The sequence below is a fragment of the Myzus persicae genome, unplaced genomic scaffold (assembly GCF_001856785.1).
Source record: "Myzus persicae strain clone G006 unplaced genomic scaffold, MPER_G0061.0, whole genome shotgun sequence".
Taxonomy (NCBI): Eukaryota; Metazoa; Arthropoda; class Insecta; order Hemiptera; family Aphididae; genus Myzus; species Myzus persicae.
The window spans coordinates 181,696-195,512 of record NW_019104267.1 but is presented as its reverse complement, the minus strand read 5'-3'; the positions used below and the strand labels follow the sequence as shown (position 1 = coordinate 195,512).

The 13,817-nt window shown below is 25.8% G+C and overlaps 1 protein-coding gene across 1 annotated transcript in view; it reads left to right on the top strand.

The window, feature by feature from the left end:
• The window catches only part of LOC111040721 (voltage-dependent L-type calcium channel subunit beta-1-like), a 65,120-nt gene that overhangs the window by 39,252 nt on the left and 12,051 nt on the right, over nt 1-13,817 (top strand). The window contains exons 2-4 of the mRNA XM_022324728.1: nt 4,367-4,483; nt 5,223-5,342; nt 8,934-9,093. Coding sequence (XP_022180420.1) covers nt 4,367-4,483; nt 5,223-5,342; nt 8,934-9,093 — 397 coding nt within the window. The remainder of the gene's footprint in view (nt 1-4,366; nt 4,484-5,222; nt 5,343-8,933; nt 9,094-13,817) is intronic.

The following is a 13,817-nucleotide window of genomic DNA, read 5'->3' as shown; positions in this document are numbered from 1 at the left end:
TATTTTTTTGCTAGTAACAGCTCTCCGAATGGATAATGAATCAATTTCCATAATATTGAGTTTTATAAAACTAACTTATGCAGACTTCCGAAGTTTAGACGTAACTTTTTTATATGTTGAGTTCAATACATGTACTATAATATTTTTTAAATTTAAAAAAGTTTTATTAAATACAAATACCTATTTTATAATTTGAGTTGGATGGGTTGGGTTACATTATTTTAAATATGAAGAAGCTCATTTTCTTAACACTTGAAATTGAAAATTTGAATGGTATAATATTATAAAATAATATCACAAATACATTTTTTGGATTTCTTCTATTAATGTTGTTACACTTGAAGAATATACTTGTCTAGAAATTATAACCGATTTTAAAAAATCCCGATGTGGATTAATTTAAGTATTTTTATAATAATATAATATTTCCTACCTAATAATTTTGTATTTTTTTTTCTGTACATTTGAAGTAAAAGATAAAAATTGAATTTATACAACTTTCTTCAACAATTTTCTTTAAAATTTAATATTACTTATACTTATTTAGGTTCTTTTTACATAACTCGATTTTACATTGCTCAATTGTATACAGCCTGTCTACTATAATTCCCCAAAATGTAATCTGAGCTTAGAGATAGAGAGGTTAATTTAAATAATTAAGTAATATACTATTAGAAAATAAATATACTACACAATGTACATTTTTATTCCGTGGCTTTTAATAACAGCTATAATATGTTTTATACTTTTATGACCATTTTAACATTGCGTATGGTATAATAAAACGAATAATTTGTCCGTCATGAGCATTGCTATGCATGCAATTCTAAATTCATTACCCTCCAGTTCGCACGCAAGGCCATGAAATAACATATCTATATTATTGTGTTATGCACCTTGGAGTGGTAATTAAAAAATGTAGGTACAATTTCGATATTATCGGTCGTCTGATATATACGTTAAGGCAGTATTGTACATTATCTAGATAAAAATATGTATCGCTTTTTAATTTCTTATCTTATCTATTGATAAAAATAATTTTAAGTATTTATTTACACACATCTACTAATTACAATTATATCTAAGATAAATTATCTAGATACAATTTTTGGAAAATGTGTGATTTTACTTTATTTTCAAGTTCTTTAAATTTCTTCTGTTTACTTTACATTCATTATGTGTTGTAGTATGTCTTCCCTTAATTTTTAGGTGACCAATCTTTGAGCAACATTGCAGATTCAACATTCGGTACGCGGTTTATACTTTTATGTAAAATACCTCATGCCAGCAGGTCGAATATCACAAAAGTTAAGCTATTACAATATTATTATATAATGGTTTTTTTTCTCAGTTGCATTGCAGTAAATACTCGTCTTGCTCGGTGCGACTGTCAAAAAAATTGTCTTTGTAAAGTTTTCGTTTAATTTTCACGTGCACGGGTACGAACCGGTGTATATACATTATTAAACTCTTATACGTCATAATATACCCTTATACATGTATAAGCGTCTTATCTAGAAAGTTTATAAATCTCAAGTTGTATGTAATATTATAATATAGATGTATCGTGCTATATACATGTACATAGTAAGTGGATATAACTTGTAACGACTTTAATGTTTAATTTAAACGTACGTATTAATTATGTACGCTATTTATGCAGCGTTTTCTTTGCAGTGTGGTTACCTACCGCTATAGGTTATTGTTCGGTTTGATTCTTGATACCACGTAGGTATTTAAGATTTTCGAACTTTCCAGACATACTATATGTATTATGAATTATGATTGTTATTGTTATTACATAATGCACGGTACACAGATTATCATAATTAGATTATCGGATCAAAATATATACGTGACGTAGTGCGTGGCACGACTTTGTTTAACTTACAAAACGGTCCGTTTAAAGCTGGAGTATATTATTTATGTGAGAAGGTCGACCAAGCATTTTAGTAAACACCGATCATATATAGTATGTGTAAGACAAGACTAATTATTCGTGGTTAATTGCTGCGAGCGTTTGATACATAGTTAATATTGGTTTGGTATAGAATATTTTGATTACATATTTGATATTATCAATGACCGACACTTGATTCGTCGATCAATCCAAAAGTAATTATAAACTGAAATGAAATTCGATTCTTTATCCATACCTATCTATACTTTATTTGCCAAACAGGAATAAGTGGGTTTTCATTTGAATTTGAAATAACCATTCTATAAAATGTTTAAGTACACGGTTTTCTGAGTTCAAAAGGTGAAATTGAATTGATTGATACTGTTAAAACATTTTATTTAGAATGTATTTAAGTTTAAGATCATTAATTAAAATCATTAATAGACAATAAATTTTGATTTGGAAATAATATTCTTTACAAATAGAAAAACGATTGCGATTAACAAAAAAAAAGTTTTAATATTATTGTCACGTGGAAGACTTGTTTGAAATTCTTTTTAATATTACTTTATGAATAATTCTAAATTATCTGCTACGAGTGCCACAAAGATTGAATATAAAAATAAAATCAAATATGATTGTATTCTCGAACTTACAAAATTATACTTTCGCTACCCCAACACTAAAATTATCTCTGATTTATCTCTCGTTTGATTACACAGTCTGATTCACAGTGGTAACGCCCATTTCATAAGATAAACATATTTATTTTAAATGAACTATACTTTAATATAGAAATAAAAATAACCTTCATAAAAAAAATGAGACACAGTTAATTATGATTTTAAATTATTCAATACTCTAAATATAAAAGTGCATTCAAAATATGATTTTCAGCGAAACTTAGTTTGAAAAATATTACATATATTATCTTATAACGTTCTCTGAATACTTCAGAGCAAATAAAGTGTTAGAAAAAAAGTGTATTTATTATCAATTTACTACAGCGTTCCCATATGACGCATTTCAAGTACCTATCTGCAGTGTTCTTACGCAGTGTCTAGTAAAATTAAAAATTGATTTATAAATCAATATTATACATTTAGATTGTAAGGTAACAATAATATGATATACATAAACCGAATTAAAAATATTTTGGGAGTGTTTAAGTGTTTGGCATATAATTTTATATCAATTACCTATGATACGGATGAACAAACACAAATCATCATTGTTTTTAATTTATGAACGTTGATATTTATGTAAATATGATGCTATTGGTGTGGCGTAGATTATACTAAACGAATGAAGAACCGAATTGATTGTATTTAGTCAGGTCTTATTTAATATTACACATTAATTAAATGTAATGTAATATTAATATTACATTCATTTTTTTAAGCTACTTTTGAATAGGTAACCTACCTATAATATCCGTATAGATGATAATATATTTTTAATGCTCGTTTCGATTATTATCATTTTTATTATAAACTGTACTAATATCTCTACTTATAAGTATTTTTTATGATGAAATTGCTTACTAATTAGTAAATAAGTGTTAAATAAGTGTTATACATTTGTTTTGTAAGTAAGTACTTACTTGTCAATTGGTTTGTTTTTACTCAAAAAACTAAAAATAAGATATTTGACCTTTTCCAAGTTACTAGCACGTAGCCGGGGATAGGCAAAACGGTCTTAAATATTTATTCGACATAAATACATTATACCTACCTACATATATATATATATATATACCTTAAATATTTAGTATAGGATCAATAATGTATAGAATTTATATGACGTATAGCGATAGCAACAACGAACTATATGCAGTGAAATAGACACATTAAAAGAAACACATTATTAATTTAATATAATTGCTTTATTCAATTTAATATTAGAATACATATCAGTTATAATTTATAAGGAAACAATAGTACGTTGTAAGTGTACTAATGCAGTTTCTCCAACCCATGGAAAAAACAAAATTATTGTTTAACTTCAAAATTAAGAAGTCAGTCAGGATCAAATGCACATTACACTAAAGGCATTAATAATTATTTTTTTTGAATTGATATTTAAAATATCAGATGACTTTTATTTTGTAAATTTGAATTACTAAAAAATAATATTAAATCAAATAATTAGTACAAGCGTGTGTTATTTTTACAATGTCACACGTAATTACCTACATGTTTGACATTACAATATTATAAATTAATTTTTACCCAATACAATCAAAATCTGACATTAAAAATTAAATTAGTTTGTAAAAGAATATTTTTAATATTAAACTGTGATATCTGCGTATAGAAAAATAATAAGTTTCGCACAACTCTATAGGACACTCTACCATACATAAATTAATTAATATTCTGCACTTGTATTTGCGTTAAAAGTTAATAATATATTAATACATATTATTATTAGATTATGTACTAATTTATTTATTTTGTATTATAGGGATCTGAAGATTCAGACGTTATAACAAATACAGCGGACCTGTCTCTGGGCATTGAGAAAGAAGCGCTGCGGCGCGAAAATGAGCACAGAGCTCGTTCTCAATTACTTAACAGCCGTGTAAGTATAATATATGAAAAACGAAAACTGTTATTTTATTATTTTAATAACCTTAAATTAATTGGAAATGGCAATACGGATACTGGATAGATGATATAGATTTTATATATTGACATGATGAATACTATTTTTAGACAGTATAAATATATAAGACGAAGTATTTACTTTTTTAAAAACATCCTTAATTATGATTTTTTTTTTTAGATACTTCTTCCCAAAACAACTAAAAATAATATAAATCATAATTTCGTTTTCGACTGTAATATAAGTACTCTAAACTCTAAAGGTCTAAAATGTATTTTGACTAACTTTTTTATACATTGAAACTAGTAGAAATATTAATATGCTTTATAGTTTAACAAAACAACTACCTACTTTAATAGGTTTTTAGTCATTTAAGAGTACTTTTGAAAATTGTTTTAATATCAATTTATATAGACTCATAAAAATTTGTTCTTACGCAAAATAAATATTTAAGTTTTCTGGACCTTACTATACATTAATAATTATTTACAAAATACGTAATTTAATTTTTGTTTTTTTTTTTATTTGAACAATACAATTCTGGTAATAGTACCTGAACATTATTTTATTTATAAAATTATAAAGTAATATAAAATGTTCCACAAACATGTTTGTTGAATACAATTGTACGATTTCGACATTTATCAACACAATGGCTGTGCAAATGTTGTATTTTTATATGACAGTGTTATAGTTATATATTTGTGATTTTCAGACAAAACCGGTGGCGTTTGCCGTTCGCACAAATGTCGCATTTGACGGTAAAAAGGATGATGACTCACCAATACAAGGCTGTGCGATCACATTTGATATTAAAGATTTTTTGCATATCAAGGTACGGTAGTTCAATGTTTTATAATAAAATAAATATCGTATTGTAGTATTTGGGTTCTATTAGTTAATATAAAACAATGCGTTTGTATCATAAATATTTTTCTAGGTACATCATACAATTAAATTTTTGACTTAACATGTAGTTCACTGTAGAAACATTTTTACAAAATTATTATTCGTAGGTATTGTATTTTTATTCTTATAACATGTTAGACTGGCAGGAAATTGAAGAAAGTCTTATGGACCAGCCAGTCAGAGCGTGTTTTAAGTTGTCCGTTTTTTTTATACACATAGCTTAGTCCGTAAAACACTTGGCACGATTTATAGTTTTAATTTTTTTTTTACAACATCATACTAAATAAGTAGACATTAGTTTTCAAAGTACAATAATCTTTTATTTTTAATATTTAGAATAATATGCATAGTTCTAGTTTATTAACCAAGTTTATCTTAAACATATAAAGCTGAATTCAATTAAAAATTATGTATATGTAGATTTATATTAATGAGGATTAAAGACAATATATTTTGTAAGATTAATTACAAAAAGTTAGTTTTGTATTAAAATGAATTATTTATACATATTATCTACAAAAAAAGTTATTGTAATATTGTTGTAAAATGATTAAAATAATTATTAATTATCTACCTTGTTTTGTTTAATTATTTATTTTGCTTATATTTAAATCACAATATTAAGATTTAAGGAACATTTTTTATTCGTCTTTTCAAAATGTGAATCAACATAATATTTTCTTATGTAATTTAAACATATGTAAACCCAATGGCCTATGTCGCCGAGGGCTCTTTCCTTGAAATTAAAAAAAAAAAAAATATATATTTTCTTATTAAGTTTATGTAAACTAATGGTAGTATTGATCATAATTCGATATAATTTAATTTCATATACATCGGAATCGTATAATATTATACGAACGTTTTCGAAAATGTTGAACAAATTAATACCTAGTTACCTAGTTAGTTTTGAAAAATAAAGAAATTAATTTAAATATTCGATACAATTATTTAAAGCGTCTTAAAAGCTATATATTTATAATATCTTAAACATAGTATAAAGTGTTTTATTTTTAAGAAAAGTATGAGTATGAAAAATGTATAATAAACGACCAAAAAGAGGGTTGTATACCCTTAGTCTCTTAAAACTACTTTTATACAAAAAGTTTCTTGGAATTCTCCCTTAAACAAAAATACAAAATTCGTCTTTGTGATTTTCTGATACTATACAGTTCACGCTGTATTTATGTCTTTTGAAATGTGAAGAGAATGGTATGACGTTTTCAAGTATCCTCAATATGCTTTCACTACTTGTACATTCACCTTAGACCACTCTTAAAATGTCCACTTGCAAAAATGTCCTGATACAGCCTATATAATGATATAATCATACTGAATATTATTTTTATTTTTATTGATCATAAATAAAGGCTTAGAGAGGATAGAGTCTATACAACAATACAAATAGAACATTATAATGATATATCGGTGCATACTACTAAAGTACCAAATTGATAAGAGCAGGCAACTTATACCTGTCGTATTTATTGACGGGTTATTTGCGTCCTAAACTATAATTTAATAATTTCGTATTGAAATTACAGCCGTATCAATTTAATTTGACAGCTTGGTACGTACGAAGAAAATAATATGTAGGTAGGTACATTGTTAGGTATATTGTTATATTTAATATTACAGCTAAAATAATATTGAATATTAATAAATAAAACATTATGATCAGTCAATATTGTTTAAAAATAAATGACAAAATATATTCTAATTTTAGTTTCAGTATACATTTCATTTTGTTTATCGATTACTCCTATAATTTGTTTTTTGTTTAGTGATCGAACTGTTCATAAGAACTAAGAACATATTGCATATTATGTATTAATTGTTGTATTAAAATATCCCCACTATGTTGTAACAATCTATTTATCTTAATTTATTATAATCTAGATGTGAGCATATATTGATTCGTTAATTTCGATACAAAATTATCGTTTGAGGTGCAAACAATTAATCGTCAATAAAATATAAATACGATTGGTAAGTTGTCTCCGATAATGTGGCACCCAACTTACCCACCATAATATTAGAAATTCTCATCGAGAAGGTTCATTATCTCCCAATTTCTTACATAAAAAAGATTAGTTTACTAATATAATTTTGGTATTTATTAATTTATACTAAAAATAATACGATAAGAAGATAATAATTCAAAGGTAAATTTTATTTTTTGAGAAAAATGGCCGTGGCCTCTTATTTAATAACCTTACCGGACGCAATTAACATGAAATCTGCTGTATATTATCATTTTTATGTTATATACAAAAAATAAATGGTTGGGTTAATTGCAAAAAAAATATTTTAATCGATATTTTTTTTTTTTTATTATTAATTGCATTTCATAAATTATAAATAGTGTATGCATATTCTAAACACATTAGGTATAGCATTGCCACGTCAAAAAAAAGTTTTTTTAACTTCTTTGGGGAGCTATAAACAGTCAAAACCCCTTGTATACGTGCCTGACTACATAACATATTTTTAATCGTGTCGTCAAAGAAATTTAATTAGTACTGAAAAACAATTAATTGGTATTAAACAAAACTGAAATTTTTACCTATAAGAAGACTAAACTATTTAATTTATTTTTGAACTAGGAAACTCGTGTTCCATAAACGATTCTGAACAAAGTTTATTTTCTGTAAACTTATTTACAGAATGTTGTATGAACTATTTATGAGTATCACAACTTTAAACTTTTTATATTAATAAATTACAACATTTAAAAAATGAACTGAAGAATTTCAAAATAGTTTAAAGCTAGTTGTATATAATTAACTTTAAAAGTACTTTCAAGTTTCAATTTATAAAATGCCCATTTAATTGAATACAATAAAAAATTCTGTTAAAAAGGGCGGAAATAATAAAATGTTTTCGAAAACTAATGATGCATATAAAATACTTCATTTGTTGTATGATACCCTCTGAAGTGTTTCACAGTTTTGTTTTAATTGATGATTAATTCAACAAATAAATATTAGGTAACTCATAATTATTATTTTAATTGTATGCATACTTTTTTTAGTAAACAGCATTTGCAGATTTAATGGATTATTAGATTAAATTGTTCTACTTCTTTTAATGATAAAACTAGGTACACTAAAAACCAATAATAAATATTTAACGTTGTAAAATGAGATTTTATATTAGTTCGTGATGTAGTAAATCACATGTTGCTGCACCATGTGTTAAAACATTTAATACTACAGAAATCGTTGCAACTATGGTGGACATAAATACAGGACAACAAATAGCTTACAGTTGTTAGTAAAATAAAAATATATATTTAAATTTGCATAATATGGTTCACAAATAAAATGTCATGAAAAGAGTGCACTGTCTTAAAATACATGTAACGTTATTAACCTAGAGTTTTCCACAGCCAATTTTTTTATAGATTTGTAAAAACCATTTAAATATTTATTGGAAAATTAATTTTTGTATTATTATGTTATTGTTATTATTACTATTATTATTATTATTATTATTTGTTTTTGAATCGTTACAGGAGAAATATGACAATAACTGGTGGATAGGCCGACTGGTGAAAGAGGGCTCTGATGTGGGTTTTATACCATCCCCCGCCAAACTCGAACTCCTGCGTCAGATGAACCCGTCACGAAGCTCAAAAAATCATTCTTCCAAAAACTCATCATCGTCAAACTTAGGTGGTGTAGTAAATTACTTGATGTCTATAGTTAAAAATAAGGGGTTGACTACAGGGGTCACCGGTAATATCCTCAATTGTGAAAAATAATCATAATATACAATACATTTATGATTTAAATTTAATTTCTTAACCTCGGCATACTTTACGGACCATCAAAATATATTCAATCATATTTTTCAAACAGTTTCTACGAAAATATAAGAATGGAGTATTGTAGTGCCGTCAAATAAAAAATTGTGTTCACAATATAGAGAGAATAATTTTAGAAATACTAAAAACAAATTATGTGTCCCGAGAAAAGTGATTAATGACTGACAGACATAATAATTTAATGTACATTCATTTATTTTTGTACAAGATTCTGAGATGAGTGACAATTGTATTGGTTTTACAATGATTTGTGTTTTTTTTTTTTTATAAAAAAATACCTCAATGTTTATCTCTAAGGGTGCTATCTGCAAGCAAGTACTTGATCAAGTTGGTACTATGAATGTAAAAAAATATAAAAATAATATGAAAATCTCATAATTCACAAAAAAAACCGCTGAAAACAAAAATATTTAGACAACACAAGTTTTGACAAAATCGATTTAGTCTTGATGTAATTAAAAAAAAAAGTTACCATTTACGGTTTTGGCACTCGAAACTTTCACAAAATAGTTGTGGATACTAGCATTTTCTAGACATGATATAAATTTCAAAATATTTTAGTGGTTTTTTTATTTATGTTGATATCTAAGTGTTTTATTTTTCAATCAAAAAACATGATAAATTAATACAAGGTTCATATACGTTATTCCTAAAGCAGTTTAAAATCACGAAAGTACACAGGGACAATTTATTATTTTTCATATGAGAACATTACATGTTGTTAAAATACATTAGAAAGTTTAAAAATATTCAAATTTTTGAACAGTTAAATATCCATAAAATCTTCAAATTTAATATTTCAGGTTTAAAAATGTAGTAAGTACGAGGTTCTTTATACATTTTTCTCATATAACAATATAAAAATATCGGAAGTACAAACGAAAAATGTCTAAACGAAAGATAACAATTTTTCATGAACCCATTTTGGGGATTTGATCATTGTTCAAAAAAATATTAATCATAGAAGCTACTGAAACATTCTACCTTAACATAAATTATTGTTTTCTGTTGCTACACCGACCAAATGCAAATTATAAAATATTGACACATTTTAATTTTGATACCATAAACCAATTAACACCATTCTGCGGAATATAGATGATTTATAATTTATATGAAATGTTTTTGCAAAAATTAGTTCAACCTACTAAATTGAGAAAATACTTATGATCTTACCTTTTATCTATTATGTAACATAAACTATCCTTAGGAATAAGTACTTTCGCGAATACTTCGCTCTCAAACTCGTTTTTACGTGTACTATGATTCATTTAATTCAAATTTAACATATCTATTATTAAATTGACCCTACTCAATGACCAAATACACTCGAATCTATTTTTTTATTCTATACAGTAGAAACTAGTTTCTTCTTTTTTATTTATCGTATTTGATACAATTTTCAAAAATAATAAATCATATACGTAATACTGAGTGTATATTTTGAACATGTGTTATAGCGTGTATTAAAACTCCATAAAAAAAATATATATTATAGAAAGTAAAATAAAAATAAACATAACCGACTACAGCGATCAGAAATCAAAAAAAGGTCAGTAATATATTCAGAATATCTGTTGTAAAGCATTTAAAATTCTCGAATTCATCCGACTTATCCTCTCAAATTTGATTTTATTGGAGGTTGTTAAAAATGTCTGTATTGCTCCTTAGTTTGATCTGCTCTATAGTATGGATCTGTTCTTTGAAACTAACAAATACCTATGGATTTCCTAGTGGTTGAAATGTGAATTTCTTTCATTTGCTGCTTTTTCTCCTAAGGTCCTCTGCCACCCACATGATTACTACCCTATCCGTAAAGTTGTAAATTTATCCATTTTTGCTATTCGAAGATGTATTGTGAGTGTCCTACCCTCCTTTTACAAATAAGTTTTGAAGTCCCATCTCGCCATACTAGATAGTAGATACACTCCTGTTTCCTGACTTCTGTATTCTACTTTCTCATCTAATTATCTATTAAACACTCCTCTCTCTCGTATTATGCGTCTTGCTTATGAAAATTATCTTAATGAATCTTTTTTTTAACTTTATTATAGAACAAACAGTCTGTAATATATAATTTATAATAGGTATGTGTGTGGATATATATATATATACACTTATTTCTACACAAAAAAAGCCAGCCAATGGCAACACTTGAAATAGAACTTTATTTAAATTTTTTTTTTGATTGTATTGTGGTTTAGATCACGACACCATCTTCTCTTTATCCTTTGAGGAGGGTTACTAGGGATGGCGTCAGAATTTAGTACTGATATTAGGGAGTTTGGGTGATTAGTCAGTATTTTTGCTTTTTCGTTTTGTGTTGTTAAGTAATCTTTAAATAATTCATCAACTGGGTCTTTTATCATTATTATTATTATTTATTCTTCTTAAGATATTATTGTAAATATCAAATGAACCTATCAATCTATGTTTAAGCCTCAGCCTTTATTATTATAAAACAAATAACACTAATATACTACCTTATTGTATAGTAAAAAGTAAAACCTAATTGGTGTATTTGGAGGACTATCTACAGACAAAATTAATTAAGGGACTTATTAAAATTACTGAGGATCATTCACAAACTGAATATCGTATTTAATACGCTATACATACAAAAATGTATAACACTTGTTATGCATTGTTTAAACAAATTAAAAAACTTAAATAAATTCCCACCTATTATAGATCCCCACTATGGTGGTTTTTAATTGAAGTATAAATAGTTTTTAAATAGTTTTTAAATAGTGTGATTTTTTTAAGCTTGTCGGTCCACATTTATTATTTGTTCATATAATATTATAGACATAGGTGCAATTTTAGTTTTTGACTTGGGGGGGGGGGCTTTATATATTCAATTAAATAAAACAGAGAGTGTTGTCCCCCACGCTCCCCGTTCAAATACTATGAAAATATATTACTTTATGTAATATAATATACCTATCATTAAATAACATTATAAATTTATTATTTTTTTTTTCAGCCACTTTCCTACATAAAATGTACTAATATACTATATATTATAATACATTCTACGTACCACTAAAATCAAAAATAGTAAAACAAATTATAAAGTTTAGGTACTTATAGGTATCCTGGTGTTTATTTTATCATTGAGCACTTATTATTTTAAAAAGCTTAAATGTTTTTGAAAAAAACATTTTTATGGGTCTAGTTGTTAAAAACAATTATTTAAAAATATTATTCGTGTATAAAATATATTTATTTTGTATATATTATTCTCAACATTTTGTAAATCTTTACTTTTTGAATGACACCTTAGAGTTTTAAATTCATATTTCAAAACAGACTATTTTTAATATTTCGATACCTACATTATACAAATCGAATTCAGCACAAGTACTTCATGACTTATTAGTTATGAGTATTTAATGTTTTGATGAGCACGGTAGTGTACCATCATTTACTTAATCGCTAATCTAAACTTTAAATACTTATATAACTCAAAAACGAATCGTCCTAAATTCAAATTGTATGTATCAATACATTTAGAAATATATTATGGGTTGAAGTATAAAATTAAAACTGAATGTGGTCATTTAAAAAAGTAAAAAACTTATAATGTTGAGGATAAAAAATATTTAATGTCGTTTCTAACGACTATAGACGCCATCTAAAAATGTATTATCAAAAACACATTTATATTTTTTGAAATAATAATTAATTTTATGTTAAATTATAAAAGAATCAACCAGTATATATATTATAATCGTCACCGTCAATTCGAAATTACAAATTTATAAAAAAAAAACCTTCTACCTATCGAGTATTTGACTGTATTCTAGACCAATTTAAATGTTATCAGTAATGTATTGTAATTAGTAATTTGTAATACTATCATTAAAAAAATACTATGCTCTGTGGGTAGATATCTACTTTGGAAACCACACGAATCGTTGTTTAACAATAGAAAATAATTTCTTCAAACAACGTTTCTGAATTATGTGGATTAGATAACTAATGAAGGATTTAATACTTTAATTAAAATACAAATTTTTAGAGGGACTAAGTCTCCTCTAATTTCGTACATGGTTATAGATCAATTTTTCAAACAAATGTCACACCGGCTAAGCTACAAATTAATTAAATAGTAAATATCACATATAACCATAATAAGAAATTTATTTTATAGCCAAATGAATTAAATTTGTGAAGTGCGTATGACAAAATTAAAATATACTGGAATAAATATGCTTTAATAAATGTATTTATTCCAGAATAAAACGTGTATACATTTCATAAATAATTGTAAATAGTATCGTCAAAAGTAAAATAAATGCCAAACCCGTTTTTCTATAATAAGTCTCTACTTCGGAGTTAAAATTGAAATTTTCAAAACCAATTTTTCCTCGCAAAACAGTATGTATGATTATCAGTAGGTACTTGAAAGTAAACTAATAAAATGCGGATCAGTTTTGTAGATTAGTCGAATTAAATTCCTATTTACTTACTCCGAGTTCAATTATAATATTAAACTTCAAACTGTTCAGTCGATATCTGTCCCGCTACACCGGATTTGAATATTAAACGTTTAGTTGAAGTGCCTAC